Raw genomic sequence first — 21,736 nt, 5'->3', positions numbered from 1 at the left:
CGCCTGGCCAAGGTGATAATATAATAGCTCTTTTTAAAGGTAATTTTTGGCCATACATCACAGGGACTGGTAAATTTTTTCTGTAAATAGTCCAGTAGCACATATTTTAGGCTCTGCTTTGTTTGGAATGCTTGCCAGGTTTTTTGCCAGGGATAGTAAAAAAATGTTTGTTTTCTGTTTGTGTGTGTATGTGTGCCAGGAATAGTAAAAAGGTGTTTCTATTTTCTGTTTGTCTATGGTATGTCCCAGCTTCTTGCAAGTGTAGCTCCTTCATTTTGTAATTTTGTAAAACAGGAACAAAAGTCAAAGGAGTAGACCTTGATGCACCTGGAAGCATTAATGGAGTTCCACTCTTAGAGGTAGATTTGGATTCTTTTGAAGATAAACCATGGCGTAAACCTGGTAAGACTGTTGTGGATTATATTAATTTCAATATTTTTAGTGTGAAGTCATCAGAAAATTTTTTGAGCATCAATTTAGAATTTTATTTTTTCATTATAATTTTAATTGTCTTAAGCAAATGATGAGTAATAGTGACTTGGATTATTAAATCTTACTGGCGGCCTCGTATTACTTAAAATGTAGACTTATTGTTTATTATAATGACATTTCTAAAGGAAATAATTTGATCAAAAATTTTATAGTCTTTTTGCCACCATAAATGATAGAGTGATAACTGATAGAACTCTAAATTTATATTTTTATAGTTTAGTATATTTTTGATGCTGCATAAAAATAGAGCTGAAATATTTGTACATTAAAGATGTGTTTTATCTTTAGGTGCTGATCTTTCTGATTATTTTAATTATGGGTTTAATGAAGATACCTGGAAAGCTTACTGTGAAAAACAAAAGAGGATACGAATGGGACTTGAAGTTATACCAGTAACTTCTACTACAAATAAAATTACGGTAATTAAGAAATACTCCGGAATACCCTTGGCTTGTCTACCGTCCCACTTTTACTCCCCAAATAAATCACTTCCCTATAAAAGTGGTTAAATGATATACGATAGTTTAAAAATTCCATTTTGTTTACCATGTTTGTTTTTCCCTTCCCTCCCTTTTAGAGTTTTGTATTAATGATTATCTGATGTTCTTACTTTCAAATCACAGACTAGCCACAGCTAGTTTGTCTTTATATGGCCTATTAATTAAATATTATGTGGTATCTTAATGGGGAATATGTTATTTAACTTAGGCCGAAGACTGTACTATGGAAGTTACACCAGGTGCAGAGATCCAAGATGGCAGATTCAATCTTTTTAAGGTGAATTTTAGTAAATTATCCTTGGTTGCTCTCATTTTTTGTTCTTGAGTCTGCTCCCATACCACTACTCAAGGGACAAGATTAAAGTGGAAATTGCTACCTTTTTTCCAAACCTTCAGCTTCCTGGTGACTTACAAATTTGCTGATTGTTGTTTTATCTCCACTTTTGCAAGCATGTGAATTTATAGCCTATTATACTAACAAATGCCAAGTAAAACTGTTCTTTGCTATATGTTGTGATTTCATTTTGAGTTGTAATACGTGTTTGTAGGATAGAAAAGTTAGTGGCAACAGATTAAGCTCTCATTGTAGATAATACTCTAATCTTTATCAACAGAATTGGAGACTTTTTTGTTTTCTTTAAAAAAAATGGTAAGGAAGTGGCATACTGTTTATCTCTGTGATACTGGTAACACTGATATCATTGGTGTAATGCCCCGATAGCTCAAGATATCTTCAAAAATCTTAGACATACTCTGAGAGGCTTTAAGAACTCAACAGAATGAGATAAAACCATTGATTTTAAAAATTGGTACTTGAAAGGAGTAGGTTTATGTGAGAGACTTTGAGGTTGATACTACAACTTGTGCATCAAGTCTGGTTTCTGGCTTCTCCATTGCATGGTATGATCACAGACCCAGTCCAAAGAATAATAGTATATTGTCATAGTTCTTTTATGGAAAACTGGTTGTGTACTCTTTTTTCTTTACCTTGATGGTTGATTCTTGTATTGAATGACACTGAGATGAAGATTGGGAGTGGCTTTTAGATTGGGTTATATACTCAGGGAACTTTAGTGGACTGGAAAGAGACCTCTGCTCCCCTTTTGAGTTTGCAGCCCTGTCCACCAGAATACTGCCTTATGCAGTGTGTGTGCTGTGTCTGCAGATAAACCACTCTACTGTACACAGTTCTATATAGATAATTTTATTTTTAATTTACATTCTACTTTGCATATTTGGTTCTTCTTTTGCAAATATTTTGAAAGTGTGTGGTGATGTCTGTTGTATTTTAAAGGGTCATCAGGTTTTTTTGGGTTATATTGTCTATAATGGCATTGAATATATTAAACTTAACTACAATGGGTAGAAAAGTTGTCTTAATGAACTAGTTCATTAGCAGCAGTGCATTTTATTTTTTTTTTAATAGAAACGAGAACTGCCATCATAAACTGTTAGCTTCTGTATACTTTATTTTTTGTAGTAGACTTTTAAAAAGAGAATAAAAAGAAACTCCTAGGGGTCAGTCTCATTGAAGGTAGCCATTATGAATGTGTATTTTATATACATACTGTGTACTGAAAAATTTATTTTGAAGTTTCTTTTGGTTATGTGAGAGGAGGTCAGAGTGTTCCATTCTGATTGGATTCTGAATGAAAGATTTGAATTTGATGGGTACAGTCTTCATGGTTTTCTTACCTTGATAGTGTGTTTAAATACTAATATGTTTGGTAGAAATACTGATTTGGGAAGAGGGTGTGTATTAAGACTATGTGTGGCAAACATTTTTTCTTTTTGTATATTGTGGTCTGTAAGAAATGTTGGAAATAGGACCATAATGAGCAGGACATTGATTTTAAACTAGCCTGCAGACGTTTGTGTGGCCAATAGGAAGCTGTTTGAAAGTTCCTGAGCAGTAGAATAAAGTGCAGATCTGGTTTTTAGAAAAGGAACTGGCAGCAGGATGGGCTGTAGAATGAAAGGGATATGAAATAGATAGGGTTATGTTGCCATACTATAGGAATGAAATGAACTAGGGCCTGAACTCACTTACGAGGGTGAATGGGCAAAGGAGTGGATTTAAGAATTAAAATTTATTTTCATATCTACTGCAAATAGAATTTTTTCATCCTTAAGTGTGAGACAACCCATCAGCCTCTTTAAGATAACTTTATTTACTTTTCATTAAATAATTTTCAAACCCAGTAACAAGTAGAATAGTACACATGAACCCTTAGGTGCTTATGCAGCTTCAACACTTAACGGTGTTTTGACATTCTTGAGGTAACAGCCTTTTATATACTTCAATATGATTAAAGTTTTACTAAAAAGCAAAATAAAGGAAAAAATTTAACAGGTGTAAAAATAAAGCAACTCATTTGGGTGCAAAAACAATTGTGTAATAATTTAATTAGAGTGAGGGGCAAGAGAGAAGTGACTAGTGGGAATAGATAATATGTATGCATGAGAAAACACTGACTACAACGATTTCTTAAAATATTTTTTATTCATTTGTGCACACATGCATAGCTCTTCCCCCCCGCCCGCCCCCGACTGTGAATCTATGAGCTTTGTCACCAGTTTTCTGAAATTTTACAGTTACGTGTCTTGATCTGTTTTCATCCATTGTACCAAGCACTCAGTTATACCTTCTCGATTTGGAAGCACTTATGCTTCACTTGTGGAACAGTTTCTCTTTTACTTTTTTCTCTGCTTTCTGTTCTATTCTAGATAAATATTGGATATCTTCGAATGGTCTTCTAAATTTTTTTTATTGTTTTTCTCTTTTTCGTCTTTTCCATTATCTGGGAGAATTTTTTATTCTTAAAATGTTTCCACTTAGTTTTCATTTCTGCTGTTAATTTCCAAGAAAAGTTTTCTTTATTATTTAGTTGTGGCATCTTATTGTTCATGCCTACAGTAATGCAATATCTTTTTCCCCCCTCTTTCAAAGGATATTAATGATAGGCTGTTTTGTTTCTGTTAGATTTTCTTTTCCTGCATAGTCTGTTTTCAACTTGATTGTTTTAGTTAGTACTTTCAGCTTCTGACTTTGACTTTTCTGAGATGTTTGTTGATTATTGGCCATACACTTATGTAAGGGTGGACTGCTAAAATTGATTGGAAGCTCTGTGCATCTGAATAGAACTTGCTTGACTGCAGGCTTCACGGGAGGGCTGTTTTTTCACATTCCCTGCTGTAGTTTTAGGTGTTTTTCTTTTTGTGATAATCAGATTTGTTTCAGATAAAATATTCCAGTATTCTATCTAGAGGGTATATACTTGGCTAATGCAAATGTTCTGGTAACTGGAGCTTCTAATTTCTGAATTTTTGAGGGTCCTGACATGATAATCATTGTCTTTGCTTTCTCATTGCTGACTTAGGATTCAGTTTTCTTTGGTCTGCTCAGTCAGTTACTATTTTTTAATCTAATTTCAAAGTTCTAAATTTTGTTGCCTTCTTAATTTTTTTCCTATGGGTTGAAACAAAATTATGATAATTCATTTATGGTTGTCTATTTTTCCTTTTTTTGACTTTTAACATGTAGTAATGTTTTCATAAGTTCTTAAAATTTTTTTATAAATATAATTTAAAATGGCTACATAGTTTGTTATTTGGATACACCTTAGTTTACTTAACAAGGTTTTTTTTTTAAGATATTGTTTGTAAAGTTAAACTTTTATAAATGAAGCTATGATAGGCAGCCAAAGGAAATTTCAAAAATAATTTAAAACTTAGTACAGTGGTAGCATAATTTGGGTGAGTATTTAGCTTCTCAAGGTTGTAGACTTAAGTTTTGTTTGGATTTGTCAGTTCTGACGTAAATTTGTTTTCAGAAAATTAGTTACAATGTCTTATGGTCATTTCTTAAGATATTAGGTCATATGAAATCATCTCATTATGTTCTGGTTAGACAAATTTTGAGTCTGTAATCTTGAGTGTAACATCTGAAGATAAATGGAAAATCAAGTTGACTAGAAAGGTTGCTAGAATAGTGAGGATTTTCAGAGTTGTTTAATAGAATGAGGATATTATGAAGAAATTAAGGAAAAAAGAAAAGCTGGGAAACACAGGCAATTTTTGTGTGTTTAAAAATCTGTGCCATTTTCCTAATATCTTCTCTTACCTCACCTCTCTCTTTCTGTTTTAATATCTTTTCCACATCTCTTCTCCAGTCCTTCCTGGTTCCTCCTTCCCAGTTTTTAACTGAGCATTGACTGTGCCAGGAAGTATCTTAGGCTTTGTGGGGAAGGGGAGGTCACCATAATAGACATGGAGCCTATAGTCTGGACATTTATTGTGCTTAATGGGAAAATTTAGGTATTAATTAAATAATCATGCTAAAGATGATACAAACTACATGTTCTATGGAGTTTGAAGGAGTGACATTTAAGTTGATTCCCAAAGTCAGTCAAGTAACAAATATTTATTGAGTACTTATTGCGTGCCAGGTACAATTTTAGGATGAGACATAATAATAAGGTGATGGAATTTTGTGTGTGTGTGTGTATATGTGTATATCTGTATTAATTTTTTTGATTTCTTACTTATATATCTCAGCATCACAGGGTTGAAAAGCACCTCAACAAATCCTATTAGAATAATGAGCACTCATCTTGTGGATATAGATATCACCCTGAGTAGGATTTCATTGGCATAACTGTATTTTATGATTTTTTTTTTTGTCTTGAGACAGAATTTTGCTCTTGTTGCCCATGCTGGAGTGCAATGGTGCGATCTTGGCTCACTGCAACCTCCACCTCCTGGGTTCAAGTGATTCTTCTGCCTCAGCCTCCCGAGTAGCTGGGATTACAGGTGTATACCACCACATCTGGATGTTTTTGTATTTTTAGTAGAGACAGGGTTTCACCGTGTTGGCCAGGCTGGTCTCGAACTCCTGACCTCAGGTGATCCACCTGCCTCGGCCTCCTGAAGTGCTGGGATTACAGGTGTGAGCCACTGCACCCTGCCATAACTGTATTTTAGATGTTAACTTTAAGTAGGCCTTTTAAAGGAATTATCTATACAAAATAATCATTGATATAACAGAACTTCAAAGGAAATAAAACATCGGCTTCTTATAATTAGAATTACATGGTGAGGAAAAGATTCAAAAACAAATGTTTCTATGTTGAGACAAAATGAACTACAATTTGAATCTTTTTTTTCCCAAGACAGAGTCTTGCTGTCACCCAAGCTAGATAAAGTGCAGTGGCGTGATCTTGACTCACTGCAACCTCTGCCTCCCGGGTTCAAGCAGTTCTCCTGCCTCAGCCTCCCGAGTAGCTGGATTACAGGTGCCTGCCACCACTCCCAGCTAATTTTTTTAGTTTTAGTAGAGACAGTTTCACCATGTTGGCCAGGCTGGTCTCAAACCCCTGACCTCATGATCCGCCCACCTCGGCCTCCCAGAGTGCTGCGATTACAGGCGTGAGCCACCATGCTCGGCCTACAGTTAGAATCGTATGCTTTCTTTTACAACCTCAAATGGATATTGCTCATAAAATTAAAAAATCATGCTTTCATAAACATTAAAGCCTGTCATAAAATTCGTGGCAATTAATAGCTTCTTTCTTAGTCTCTCTGTATAAATAACCAGTGAACCATTTATTTTCTCCCTGTCGTGCAAAGCCAAATGGTCAATGCAGTTGATTTCAGATTGAACATTTTTTAAACTAAATTATTGAAGCATACACAGACTTAATACTTTCGGAGAATTATAGGAATATGAAAGGAAAATTTTGAAATCTGCAGTTTTTACCACCAGAGAGTTCTAAGACATTAAAGGGTATTTTTCTTTTTAACCAATGAAAGAATATTTATGTGCCGAAAAAGATGAGATATTTTTGTTATGGAAGCAAGTGATTGTGCCTCAGACTGGAATTCTTTTGAATTCATATTTTTTTCCCCTGTGAAGAGAAACCAGGAAGAAGAAAATCCTGTGATACTAACGCATCATCCCAGGTGCTTCGAAAGGATTCCTTTTTGTATGGGAACAAGAATTTTGTATGGGAACAAGAATGAGATTCTTTCGGGTGGTTGAGTAACTTTCCTTCATTCTTCTTCTTCTGGTAGAATCAGTAAAGTTAGCTAGAGAGATCAGTGATCACCAGAGAGTGAGCTGTGTGGTAGAGCTTGAATCCAAGTGGTCCAAACACAGTTTTTATTCTTATCCTCCCTCAGGGGAAGGGTGCTCATGAATGGAGTGGCATGCATCTTCACTGAAGGCAGTGTGTCTGTGCTGTGTTCTTCTCATGCCCAAATTAGGTAGTCTCTATCTGTTGATAAAAAGGCTCGTAATAAAAATAAAAAATGCAAAAAGGAATTGTTGAAATCTTATTTCTCTGTCACACAAAAGTGAAGCGATAGCTTTTGGTGTAAACCAAACAATCTGTAAATAGTCTGGAATATCTGTGTGACTCTCTTTACAAATGACAAACCTCACAGTACTGCCAGCTGTGTTTTCTAGGAAGGTTACTGATCGCAGATTGGAATTTGGCATATATATTGTAAAGGTAAAGTTGACATTGGGTGTTGATATGTATTAGATAATTTCTATGGTTTTTTTCCTTAAGCAGCTCAGTAGATGATGGTGCTATTTATTTATATGGGGAAGACTTGTAGAGGATCAGATTAGGGGAAATTAGTAGTTTTGTTTTGGCCATGGTAACTTTGAGATGTCCGTTAGACGTGAAAGAAGTTACACAGAAATTACTGGTGTTCAGGGGAGCAGTTGGGACAATAGTGTCAACTCTGAATATTCCTTGACATCCCCAGGCAGAACAATGCATTTATTTTTGTGTTATTATAACATCTTTTATCTCTTAGATTTTTGTCATGATATTTATTATATTGCTCTGATTGTTGGTGTGTTTGTTTTTTCCTAAGGTCCAGGATCCTGTTGTGTTTCTCTCTATCAGCTTCTGGTACATAATAGATATTCAATAAATGATGAATGAATAATGTTTACATTCTCTCACCAGATCCTGTCAGTTTTACCTGTCAGGTATCTGTCAAGTCCATTTCTTTCTGTTCCCATTGCCTTAGTGCTGATTCTCATCATCTCATTAGAATCAGGGCATTTAAAAAAAATTTTTTTAAATGGTAGAACTCATTTTCAAATAAACTAAATGTAAAATCCTCATTATGTGAGGGTATCAATTAGGGATTGGTTTGGACACTATTAATAAGAGATCTATCTGACTATAATGGCTTAAGTGTAAAAGAGTTTCTTTTTCTCACACAATGATTAGTTGGAAGGTAGATGATTTTGGAACTGAATTGGTAGTTCAGATATATCAGTCAAAATGTCTTAAGATTGTCTTGGCCTTTGCCTCATGGGAAAGGAGAGTGATGCTGAATTTAAGTGGAGCAGGGAATTTAAATAGAATTTAAATAGAACATAAAATATGCTGTGATATTATTTAAGTGTAAGGAAACTTGAATTTAGTTTGTTTAAATTGAATAGTTTGATGGTAATTTTAAGATAAAAAGATGAGTATAAAAGCAGAAGAGCATAAAGAAGTCATTTCAGCAGTCTAGAGGAATGTGACTGGGCCACAATCAAAGTCTCTACTAAGAGCAGAAAGGATAGGCAAATCTTGGAGAAATTATGGAGTAAGTAGATAACTGGTTTTGAAATTAGTATTAAGAGGGAGAAGGCTGGGCGTGATGGCTCACACCTATAATCCTAGCACTTTGGGAGGCAGAGGTGGGCAGATCACTTGAGGACAGGAGTTTGAGACCAGCCTGGCCAACATGGTGAAATCCTGTCTCTACTAAAAATACAAAACTTAGCCAAGCATCGTGGTGTACACCTGTAATCCCAGCTACTTGGGAGGCTGAGGCAAGAGAATCACTTTAACCTGGGAGGTAGATGCTTCAGTGAGCCGTGATTGCACCACTGTGCTCCAGCCTGGGCAACAGAGTGAGGAGAGGTATTAAGACAAGTGATTGACTTCAAGCTTTTAAGCCTACTGAACTGGCAGGATGATGGTACTTTTAATGGTGATGGGAGAAATTGTATGGATGTACAGTAGCAGATTATTCACATTTGTGTTACAGGAAATCACAGTCTGAATAGAAAATGGTCGGAATGGGTAAAATGGTCACCTGTTGTTTTCTTAGAATAAGGGTGGTGAACACAGAATGGGAAAATTCTTCAAGGCCTTTCTTGAATTCAAAACATGAAGTCATAACTAAGTATCTGGGACCTATTTGTGGTGATCTGCGAGAATTTATGAAAGTGCCAAAGAATTACAGTTTATTCTGCTTCTAAGTGTTATTAATGTGAACTTTTTGATAGTTGGAACATTTTGATCCCACGCTCTGTTTGGTGCCTTTCACCTAATACCATTCTAAAATAGGCTATTTTTAATAAATATTCAGCAAAGAAACATTCTTAATGTTTAACTTCAAATTAAATGTTGTAAACTTATTTTAACATCTAAAGTCCATTATGTTTGAGTTTTCTATTAAATTAAACAAGCTAATAACCTTTTTTTTTAAGGTACAGCAGGGAAGAACTGGAAATTCAGAGAAAGAAACAGCCCTTCCATCTACAAAAGCTGAGTTTACTTCTCCTCCCTCTTTATTCAAGACTGGTCTCCCACCGAGCAGGTTAGTTACGTAGTTGTAACTCAATTATTGTACAACATTGGTATCTTTACATTGTGTTTGTGTTATATTAAGTATAAAAGCTCTGAATGTTCTACCAAAAAACGAACATTCTACTTTGTTTTAGTACAAAATGAATTCTTCACAAGAAACTTCTTGATGTTTTTCCATCTAAAAAGCCTAGGTAAGCAAGAAGTGAAGTGTGGTATATAGTTATGTATATGTATAAAGAAACAATCTTACATTCAAGAGAGGTGGTAACAATAGTATTCGCTGTTTCCTGTGCTCACTATTCTTACATAAAGGATTATTGGACTTCTAAGTCTAGATCTATTGGCCTGAAGGTCTTTTGCTAATTTTAGTGAAAGAGGCTATTGAAATTTCAGCTTGGAAGATCTTTAAAATTGGAACCATTTTTTGTTATGGTTTGGTTTGATATGATAATACCTCGTATGTTCCAGAAGGTATCAGAGGTAAGAGGCAAACATGCTAAAAAATGTCTTTTTTACTTAAATGTGACAAATGGTTACCCTATTATGCCATTACCAGGAAACAGGTAAAGGATAGTAGGCTAAGACTGGCGAAGTTTGAGGTTAGTAGTTTAATCTTGCACTAGATAAGTTGACTAAAGTCTGGGCCTGAAACAAATTAATAACCCAAGTATTACTAGTTCTCGGCCAGATCACTTACCTTTTGTGTTACTTGTTTAAATTTATTTTATATAGTTTTCTGTTTTTGTTATTCTGCAGTTTTGTATTGTTATGAGAGATATTTTAGAATAATCTAATGCAGGAAGAGAACTTACAGTGGCATCTAGTCTAGCTCTAAGATAAAGATTCTTGAAGCTTTCAGCCAAAATTAAATGTTATAAAGTAATCCAGGATTTTTGTGAATTGTCATAGACATAATGAAATGTGATTATTTAAACTAAATATAATCTCAAAATGTTTGGTTAAAGAATTTATGATAGCTAAGCTTTTAATATGTAGTAATATGTAATATTTTAATATGTAGTATTCTTTTGGCTTGTACATTTTTTAAGAGGTAAATTTTCATTCATTGAGTTTATGATGTTCTGCAGTATAGAGTGTTGGTAACAGCTTGGTCTCTGGAGTGTCAGATTTCTGGAGTTCAGATGCTGGCTCTGCAACTTACTAGCTGTGCTGTCATTGGGCAAATTCCCTGATCATCTTATGCCTTGATTTCTTAATCTGTAAAATGTAGTAATAGTACTTCCCTCACAGTGTAGTTATATACATTCAGCGGATTCATTTATGTAGTGTTTTAGAACAGTGCCTGGTACCTAGAAAGTACTCTAGATGTTTGCTATTATACTTAAACTATTTAAAAATCAGTAACTTTTCTGTATTTTGCCTTTTCTTGTTGTTGTTATTGATTGGCTTTTCAAAATTTGGGCCAGATTACATAGGACTGTGTGCCATTATAAAGGCTTTGGCTTTTCCTGTAAATTAAGTAAATGGGGACTCACTGGCAGATTTTGAGCAGAGCAATGAAATCTTACTTAGATTTTTAAAGTTTCGATTTAGTCGCTTTACTAAAAACAGACTATAGAGTTACTTAGGATGGGTGAAAACAGGAAGGCCAGTTAGGAGGTTGCAGCAATTATCTAGGCAAGAGGTAATGGTAACTTAGACCAAGATGATGGTGTGGAGATACTGAGAAGTCGGATACCAGATATATTTCAGAAGGTAAGCCCATAGCCTATCTTGATGGATTGGATGTAGATTGTAGAGGAAAAAGCAGTTAAGGGTGAATCCAAGGTTTTTGTTCTGATCAACTGAACCAGAATGATGGTTTTGTCATTTACAGAGGTGGAAAAGACCATAAGGAGGAGTGGTTATTGGAGGAAGAAGACCAAGAGTTCAGTGTAGAACATAATAAAAATGAGATGCCTATTGGACATGCAAGTGGGAAATTTGAGTAGGAAGTTGGCTGTATGGATCTGGAGTAGAAGGGAAGAGTATGGTTTGGAGATAATGAATTTAGGATAATCAGTGTTTACATATTATTTAAATGAAACTACAAAATGGAATAAAGAGGTAAGTATTGATGGAGAAGTGGTAAGAGACAGCCTTGGGGCACTCCCTTGTATGTCAGGAAAATAAGCATTAACTAGTAAGAGGACACCAATAAGGAGGAATGATGAGTGAAGTAGGAAAAAAACCCACTGTATGTCTTGAAAACAATGTGTTTCAAGAAGGAGAAATGTCAGCTGTCAAATATCAAATCCAATTGATTGGTAAAGAAAATAAAGACTAAGAATGACCATTGGATTTTATTCATGGTCTTTGGTGATCCTAACCAGGATCATTTTCGTTTGTATAAAATGAAGTTAAAAGACTTTGTAATGGATTCAAGAAAGAGTGGGAGGAAAAGATTTAGAAAGAAAATATGGGCACTTTTTGGAAGACTATTTTCTTTCTTTGGGGGCCAGAGAAATGGGACAGTATCTGGAGGGAAATGTGGGATCAGGAGAAGTTTTTTTTCAAAACAAAAAAAACCAGCATATTGGCTGGGCACTGTAGCTCATGCCTGTAATCTGAGCACTTTGGGAGGCCGAGATGGGCAGATCTGTCGAGGTCAGGAGTTTGATACCAGCCCGGCCAATGTGGCGAAACACCATCTCTACTAAAAATATAAAAATACAAAAATTGCAACGCACACCTGTAGTTCAGGCTACTCAGGAGGCTGAGGCAGGAGAGTCACTTGAACCGAGGAGGTAGAGGTTTCAGTGAGCCAAGATCGCGCCACTGCACTCCAGTCTTGGCGACAGAGTGAGACACTGTCTAAAAAATAATAATACTTACAGCATTTTGTGTATTTATGGGAATGAGTTACTGCAGGAGAAATTGATGATGTAAGACAGAGAAGTTGTAGAGCAATGTCATTTAATAAAGCCAAAGGAATGAGATGTAATATGCAAGTGGAGGAGTTGCCCTTAAGTAGAAGCATGGACCATTCATTCGTAAGAACAGGAGGGAAGGCAGGATACGGGGCACCAGTGCAGATGGGTAGGTGGATAATGGAGTGGGAATAATTGAAAGTTCTCTTCTGTTTGCTTTCATTTTTCGCAGCAAAATAATATGTAGACTTATCTGGTGAGAGTGAGGCTGTTGGAAATAAGAGACCATTGGAAGGTAGCATTGAGTGAGAAGAAAAGAGGTCTGAAATAGGTTTTTGGAGCTCTGTGAATAAACTAGGTGAAAGGAGTAGCTGGGCAGCTGGAGTGAAGTGTGGGGACAAGAGAAGCCTTTTTTTCAAGATGAGAGAATTACAGTATTTTTATATGCTGATGGGAATGAGTGACACAGAGAAACTGTACAGTACTACTTCCTTATCTGGGTTTCGCTTTCCTTGGTTTCAATTACCTGTAGTATGTTACAATAAGATATTTTGAGAGAGACCACATTCATATAACTTTTATTATAGTAGATTGTTTTTAGATTGGTGCAAAAGTAATTCCGGTTTTGGACCGTGAAATTTAAATCATAACTAGACTCAAACACATCTTTATTAATCAAAATAGGAACTATTGCAATCATATTTTTTGCCAATGAGAAATAAGTTTCTTTATTCCTGTAGTGTAAAAATCCGTGCTTTGGGATTTGACAAAACTTGGAAAGCATTTTCTGTATCCCACTGATTGTGGAAGCGTTTTCCCTGCAAAAAGATGCTGTTGAGATGCTTGAAGAAGTGGTAGTTGGTTGGCAGGAGGTCAGATGAATATGGTGGATGAGGCAAAACTTTGTTGTCCAATTCATTCAACTTTTGAAGCATTGGTTGTGCAACATGTGGTTGGGCATTGTTGTGGAGGAGAATTGGGCTCTTTCTATTGACCAATGCCAGCTGCAGGCATTGCAGTTTTTGGTGCATCTCATCGATTTGCTGAGCATACTTCTTAGATGAAGTGGTTGTGCCGGTATTCAGAAAGCTGTAGTGGATTAGACTGTCAGCAGACCACCAAACAGTGACCATGATTCTTTTCTGGTGCAAGTTTGGCTTTGGGAAGTGCTTTGGAGCTGCTTCTCTGTCTAGCCACTGAACTGGTCATCTCCAGTCATTGTATAAAATCCACTTTTCATTGCATATCACAATCCGATAGAGAAATGGTTCATCGTTGTTGCGTAGAGTAAGACAACACTTCATGAGGATGATTTTTTTGATTTTCAGTTAGCTTATGAGGCATCCACTTACTGAGCTTTTTCACCTTTCTGATTTGCTTAAAATGCCAAAGGACCACAGAATGGTTGTTGAGTTCTTCGACAGCTTCTTGTGTAGTTGTAAGAGGATCAGCTTCGATGATTGTTCTCAGTTGGTCGTTGTCAACTTCCAATGGCCAGCCAAGGTTCTCGTCTCCTTTGTAAAACTTGTGGAACTACCACTGCACTGTATGTTTATTAGCAATTCCTGGGCCAAGTGTGTTGATGTTGCGAGTTGTCTCCGCTGCTTTATGACCCATTTTGAACTTGAATAAGAAAGTTACTCGAATTTGCTTTTTGTCTAACATCATTTCCATAGTCTAAATGTAAAATAAACAGCAAGTAATAAGTCATTAGCAGAAAAATAAATAAATAAAGCGAGAAATGCCCATTAAAATGATGTGTAACATAACCACTTATTTAAGAATGTATTCCAGTACCAAACTGCAGATCCCAACAGTTCAAAAACCGCAATTACTTTTTCACTCACCTAATATAATTGTTCTCTTTTATTATTCTTGTTAATTTCTTACTGTGTTTAATTATAAATTAAATTTTATAGGCATGTATTTATAGAAAAAACATTGTACATATTGAGTTCAGTACCATCTTCAGTTTCAGGTATCCACTGGAGGTCTTAGGATATATCCTCCACTGAGGGTCTTAGAATATATCCCCCAAGAATAAGGGGGGGACTGCTGTATATTTTCAACTTTTCTCGAGATTAATGGCCATGGCTTTAAAATGAGACAAGTCAGCTGCTTTTTGGATGTTTCTGTTACTCTTTTCAGGTATATGAGTGTTCATGCAGATTAGCTAGAGTTGAATTTAACAGAAGTTGATGTATCAGGCAATTATAAAAAAGGAATAAAGGAGACAGGTACATGAGCGTTTACTTGAGAGAGTTACTATAATGATGGGCCATTGGCTAAGAAGAGATGGAGGGCAAATATAGGTAAGGGAAAGCTGAAAGGAGGTAAAGAAAGGATGGAAAAATTAGCAGGGCTTTCACTAGTAAACCAAAAATGAATAATTACCACTGCTACCTATAGAAGTTACCTACGTTGTCCATACTGTCACTTTTGTACATAAAGGCCAGTAGCCACAACTCATTAGGGAAGTTTGTTTTCTGGACTCCATTTGATAAAAAGGATACTTTTCAGTCATTGTGAAATATTTCCCATAACAATATTTGTTTTTGTTTTATTCATTATATTTATGGAGATTGGATAGACATCTTTGAAAGTAAAATTGTATTGACTTTAGGGAGAAAACAGTAAATGTTATTCGTTAAGACATAATACAGGACGCACAGTAGATGTTTAAGACAAACGAGCTGTACTAGTGACCTAAGCACTGTATTTCCATTGTTGAAAATCTTAGATTGCCTTATTAGTGTATAGATGAGTATTGATATGCTTGCACAGAACTTTTAAAAATATTTTTTCATGCTTTATCAATAGAAATGCTGGGTTTCCAACTTTTTGTACTACCCAGCAAATTGGCATTAAGTAAAATTTTATATTTAATATATCGGAATACTTTGCTTAATCTTTAGAAGTTTTCATCTTTTTGTGAAATACATGGAGAAAAGTGGCATATCAGGAATGTACATCTTGGTTAAATTTTTATAAACTAAACATACTTTTGTAAATCAGGATGTAGACTGATACGTTTTCATTACCCCCAAAAGTCCCCATTATGCCTCCTTCATTTGTTGTTGTCATTTAAAAAAAAGTTTTATTTTGACAAAAATTTAAACTTAACAAAGAATTGCAAAAAAAGTACAAATAACTTCCATATACTGTTATCCAGATTTTCCAGTTAATAACATTTTGTCATATTTGCATCATAATTTCTCAGAAACATTGTTCTTACTGAGCCATTTGAATGTTAATTGTAGGCATCATGCCCCTTTACTCTTAAGTACTTAAGCATGTATTTCCTGAGAACCAGGACATTCTGTTAGATAATCATATGGCACAGTTATCAAAGGCAGAAAATCTAATAATGAATCAGTACTTTCATCTAATTGCAGGTTATAAATTTTGCAAGTTATCCCAATATGCTTTACGGCAATCTTTCTTCCTGGATTTAGGACTTAATCCAGTTTCTCGCATTAAATTTAACTATTTTATCATTTTGTTTTTCTTAAATCTGGATCAGCTTCTTAGCTTTTCTTTGTATTTCTTAACACTGAATTTTAGAAGAGTACAATCTAGTTGTTGAGTAGATTGTTCTTGGGTTTGCCTGATATTTTCTCATGATTAGATTCAGGTTTTGCTTTTTGGGCAGGAATACTATGTAAGTGATGATGTACTCTTCTCAGTGTATTGGCTTGGAGATACATGATGTCAGTTTGTCATGTTATTTTATTAGTAATGATAATTCTAATGACTTCGTTGTGGTGGTGTCCCTTGGGTTTCTGCACTGCAAAGTTACTATTTTTTCCTTTGTATTTAATAAGTAATTTATGGAAAGACTAAACTTGTTCCTCTTCAAACTTTTTAGGGATTTTAGCTCCAGTGAAAATATTTTCTTTAGTCAGTTATTACTGTAGTGGCTGCAAAATAGTGATTATGTAACTCTTATTTCTCTTAACATTTATTAGTTGGCATTCTACTTTAAAAATGAGCTTTCCCACTCCACCACTTATCACTTAGACTCATAAATTCTTATTTTATGTGTGAGAAAGTATGTATGTGTGGCTTACAAATATAGCTTATTTGTATACATGGTGTTTAAACCATATGTATGATTTATATATACTGAAATTCATTTTGATGTTCAAATTGTTCCTCTTCAAAGTTGCTCCGTGACCTTTTGATACGTCTCCACTGGTTTTTTTTTGTTTTTTTTTTTTAAGGTTGTTTTTATAGTTTGGCATTACCAGGATGTTCCAGGCTTATCTTGTAGTTTCCCTGTTTCTTCCTTAGAAGCAGCCATTTTCAAAGGCACTCTGATTCCTTTTAGTGGGGAATGGTAATTAAAAAACAAGTTCAGGGTGCTAGCTGTGCCCATTATACTAGGGCACCCTTATTTCCAGGCCTTTTCAGCACTCAGAGCTAGGAAAGAATTAGCATTTTCCAGATGAAATGGCCATGTGTGTTTTTTAAAATACATTTTAGTCATGAAACCATCATGTTTCTTTTACTTCCATTTGAACATCACAGGATTCTTATTCCTGTTTCCCTTTCCCTATTCCATGTTGCATCTCCTTCCCCCATCCCCCCCCCAAAGAACCTGGCTCCCAGAATCTTGAAATACACATATAACAGATTCAGAACTTTTACTGTTATAAGAAAACCTATTCAGTAGAGTTTAGGATTTGTTTACAGTTTTTTCTTTGTCTCTTTTTAAGCTAAGGGTATATAGTTCGAATATTGGGTTCAGAAGTTTCCTACAGAGTTGTTTTATTAATAATTTAAAATATATAATTTGGTTCACTGTATCTGTTTATATGCAGTTTTAGCATTTGTTTTTCCTTCCACATTCACTGATTTATTTTTTGCATACGTTAAAACATCTGACAGTTCCAAAGGCAAGAGTATCCAAAGATATATAGAAACTTGTCACACCTTTCTCTGTTTCTTTTATTCCTGTCAGAACAGATTTCATTTAGTTTCTGGTTTATTTTTCCTGTTTCTTTTTACATAAACAAGCAGATGCATAAACATGTATATCTGTCCTTTTGCTTTGAAAGAGCATCTTATTAGTTCTGTAAAGTACTGGCAGTAGTGCACATATCTGAACTTTTTATGAAGTATGTCAACAGGGATAAAATTAACTTTTTTGGGAACTTTGAAAGAGTTATTTTGAAATGAATTTTTTATAAAAGTAGTATAGGTTTTTATGAAACATGTCAGAGTGTTGCTGTTAACTGGTCGCACTAACAATACTTATATTCATTGTTGAAGAATATAGGGAAAGAAATACCAAAATTTTGAATAAGATTTTGTAAAACTGCAAAAATTAATGTTAAGAATTCATAGAGGCACAGAAATGTTTTTTTTAAATAATGTATTGTAACCTGATGTAAATCCTTAGTTCTTTTCTCATTTCTGCATTGACATCATACTATGTTGAAGAATATTTCTAAAAATATTCTAGAGTTAATAAAGTGTTGATAGCACATCTATATTTAAATACTTAGTACCACAGCAAGTAGTTTATATGACTTGAGAATGATATTGTAGGAACATACTAAAAGACTTTAGAAAAAGCATGTCAAGAAAAAAAAAAAAAAAAACAGAACAAGGGGGGTCAGAGACAACAATATGTAAGAAAAAACATAGAAAATTTATCTCACCAGAAACAGCACCTCTTCTCAGTCTCAGACAAGTACTGCCTCCAGAAAAGCCAATTCAAGCGTTGGGAAGTGGCAGGATCGATATGGGAGGGCCGAATCACCTGATCTAAGGTAAGGCTATTTTTAAACATTGGATACTCCCTGATGTGTAGATCATCAATGTTGTTTTGCCTTAATAGTAAGATAATAAATTTTGACTGTACCATATTTTTACCCTCCAAATTACGCTTTTTCAGGGTACAGTTGTAGGTTTTTTAGTTATCTTATAAATCAAGACCCAGCACTTGTCTTGCCACCCATCTTTCTGGCCGTTTATAATATTTAATGAATTACATTGAACCATGCTAATGGATGCTCAGTAATTTTTTTTTTCCTCCTCCTTGCTGCAGGTTAATTCTTTCTCATACCACATCCCATTTTTAAAAAATTCCCAGGTGCTTTTCACTACTTACCGAATAAAACCTAACATTCTGAGCCAGTATTTACATTCGGACCCGTAAAATTTGACTCTACTGAATCTTTCCAATCTTATACCCTACTATAGTGCAAAAACCTGTGATATCATTAAGTGGACATAGTAGCTGCCCTGGAATATGCTATTTCCTTTATTGTTGTTATGCTTTTGTTAATGATCTACCCTCCATTGAATTTTGGTTTGTGTTCTGAATCTTAAATTTACAAAGCATACAACCTTGAATGGATATTATAATTTCTCCGAGCCTGAAAATTGAAATAATAACTTTATCTTTAAGGGATGCAATGAGAAGCAACTATGTTCCAATATGAAAGTACATTACCTACAGTGATCAATCTGAGAGATTGCTTTCATAACCTGACTTCAAAATGCAGACCAGAATACTTCCCTAATTTATCATTTGAGGTTTTAAATAATTATGGTATACAAGGGGTAATTTTGTTTTTGTTTTGCTTTTGTTAGAGAATTTTAAGCAATTTACCTGGTTAGCTCAATGCTATATAAATATATTTACAATTGTTTTAATTTAAAAACTTAAAAAATATAAATGTAAATTGTGATCAGATACCTTTGATCATAGCACCTAAAAGAAAAGGGAGGAAACACTACCAAAATTTGATTTTCTTACGTTTTGTTTTCTGTACAGTCCTAATTATATATTCCACATGAGTTGTAAGTATTTCCTATTAGGAAAGAAGCTTAGTCATTCTTAAAAGTGGATATACATCTCAAAGTAAGAATATCTACATTGTAAGTCTAGTAACTAATGTAGATAAAAATATATTACCTGCATTCTTAGAATAGTGTCAGTTGCATTTGTTGCTTTAGTAGGTTAAGGAAAGTTTTCATCTTACTATTTTGAAAGTACTCGTTGATTTTTTTATCTATGTATTATGTAATATTGATTTGTCTTTGAACACTAAAAATCTACTTGAAAAACCAATAGAAATTTCAAGAGTTATTTTAAATAAAGGTTAGATCTGACAAGTGTAGAATGAAGTATATGAGTCTTTTCACATTCAACATCTCCGTGGAACCTAAAAGTTCATAATCGTACTAATGCAATTTCTGTATAAAAACTAACTCGATTATTGCATAGAGAAACACTTGGATTTATATTTAACCTGGCAGTGTGCACGGCCTATTTACTGAACCTAAAAGGGCCAGACAACAAGATCTTATAAACTTATCATGCTATTGATAAAGAAATTTAAACTTACAGCTGTTTTATTGCATAAGTATTGGACTTGGATTTTAGGTTTAGTTTTGTCAGTAACTACCTGTGTGAATTAAGGAAAGTTTCCCAACATGCCTATGCCTCCATTAAATTGTAACATAGTAGAGTTATACGGTGTCATTTGGAAAGCCTCTTCAAACCTGAAATTCTTTATTTTTTGACTAGTCCCTGGTTTACAAGGGAAACTAGTCCTTGGTTTACAATGGAAAAAGAGATTTGAGAAATTAGAGAATTTGCCCAAATTCACAGCTAGTTAAGAGGCAAAACCAGAACTAGAATACCTGCTTTTCTGGCTTGTAGTACCGATAGTTCAGGCAAGTCCACTTTCATAGACAAAGGCATAGAAATACTTAAAATAGGCCAGGCATGGTGGCTCACACATGTAATTCCAGCACTTTGGGAGACCGAGGCAGGTGGATCACTTGAGGTCAGGAGTTCAAGACCAGCCTGTCCAACATGGTGAAACCCTGTCTCTACTAAAAATACAAAAATTAGCCAGACGTGGTGGTGGGCACCTGTAATCCCAGATACTCAGGAGGTTGAGGCGGGATAATCACTTGAACCCCGGAGGTGGAGGTTGCGTGAGCCGAGATCACGCCCCTGCACACCAGCCTGGATGACAGAGTGAGACCTTGTCTCAAAAAAGAAAAAAAACAAATACTTAAAATATGTTATTTTCAATGTAATTTTAAATTTTTTTTTGCTTCTTTGGCTTTGTTGTTTTAACATCTGAAATTCCTTTTATATCAGCTATTTGACTTAGAATGTTTTATTTTAAATTGTTTTACTTTAGATATAATACTTTATTTTTGGACATCAGATGGCTAATTTATAGCGAAAATATTGGTTCCCATATCTGAAAGAGATACATCTCAGTGCTTTATCTTTAGCAACTCCATCTATACCTACTTCTCTCTAAAAAAGATGCTTTGGAAACAAAAAAAACTCCTCACTTTGACTTCGTAATTAGTCTCAAGGAATATATATGGAAGGAAATTTCAGGCTGTATTTTCATTATGTGTTTTGTGCTTTAGAAAATTCCAAAAATAGGCTGGGTGTGGTGGCTTATGCCTGTAATCCCAGCACTTTGGGAGGCCAAGGCAGACAGATCATCTGAGGTCGGGAGTTGGAGACCAGCCTGACCGACATGGAGAAACCTCGTCTCTACTAAAAATACAAAAATTAGCTGGGCCTGGTGGCACTTGCCTGTAATCCCAGCTACTCGAGAGGCTGAGGCAGGAGAATCACTTGAACCTGGGAGGCAGAGGTTGCAGTGAGCCGAGACTGCGCCATTGCACTCCAGCCTGGGCAACAAGAGTGAAACTCTGTCTCGAAAAGAAAAAAGAAAATTCCAAAAACAGATAACCTGGATAAAAGCTACTTTTTCTGTTTTTAAACACACACACACACACACACACACACACACACATGCGTGCTCTCTCTCTCTCTCTCTTTCTCTCTCTCTCCCCCCCCCCGCTCTCCCCCTCCCTCCCCCTCTCTCCGTACCCCCCTCTCTCTCTTTCTCAGCAGGCTACTTTTCCTCTTAAAATACACACACACATTCTCTCACTCTCACTCTCTGGTAGTGTAAGAAAAACTAGATTCCAGCTCTTGTAGTTAATGTAACTGACAAGTGTAGAGTTTGAGGCATTGCTTAAATGTTTGTAAAGAGCAAGTAAATAATGATTAAGGTCTTTTTCGTAAGTTATTATATTTGGGCTGGGCGCTGTGGCTCATTGCCTGTAATCTTGGCACTTTGGGAGGCTAAGGTGGGTGGATCACTTGAGCTCAGGAGTTTGAGACCAGCATAGGCAACATGACAAAACCCCGACTCTACCAAAAATACAAAAATTAGTTGGGCATGGTGGTGTGCACCTGTGGACCCAGCTA

General features: G+C 35.2%; 1 protein-coding gene across 8 annotated transcripts in view; it reads left to right on the top strand.

Moving 5' to 3' along the window:
• Positions 1-21,736, top strand: part of FIP1L1 (factor interacting with PAPOLA and CPSF1) — a 72,981-nt gene that overhangs the window by 15,385 nt on the left and 35,860 nt on the right. For 4 of the 8 annotated variants that reach the window (XM_011966511.1, XM_011966513.1, XM_011966512.1 and 1 more), the window contains 3 exons: positions 295-402; positions 781-911; positions 9,499-9,608. In XM_011966511.1, the coding sequence (XP_011821901.1) occupies positions 295-402; positions 781-911; positions 9,499-9,608 (349 nt within the window). Of the gene's footprint in view, positions 1-294; positions 403-780; positions 912-1,200; positions 1,270-9,498; positions 9,609-18,137; positions 18,246-21,736 lie in introns of all 8 variants that reach the window. The other 4 variants (XM_011966507.1, XM_011966506.1, XM_011966508.1 and 1 more) reach the window with 2 other exon arrangements.

This window comes from Mandrillus leucophaeus, unplaced genomic scaffold, assembly GCF_000951045.1.
Source record: "Mandrillus leucophaeus isolate KB7577 unplaced genomic scaffold, Mleu.le_1.0 Scaffold762, whole genome shotgun sequence".
Taxonomy (NCBI): domain Eukaryota; kingdom Metazoa; phylum Chordata; class Mammalia; order Primates; family Cercopithecidae; genus Mandrillus; species Mandrillus leucophaeus.
The sequence above is the reverse complement of the archived record's forward strand: the minus strand, read 5'-3'. Positions and strand labels throughout refer to the sequence as shown.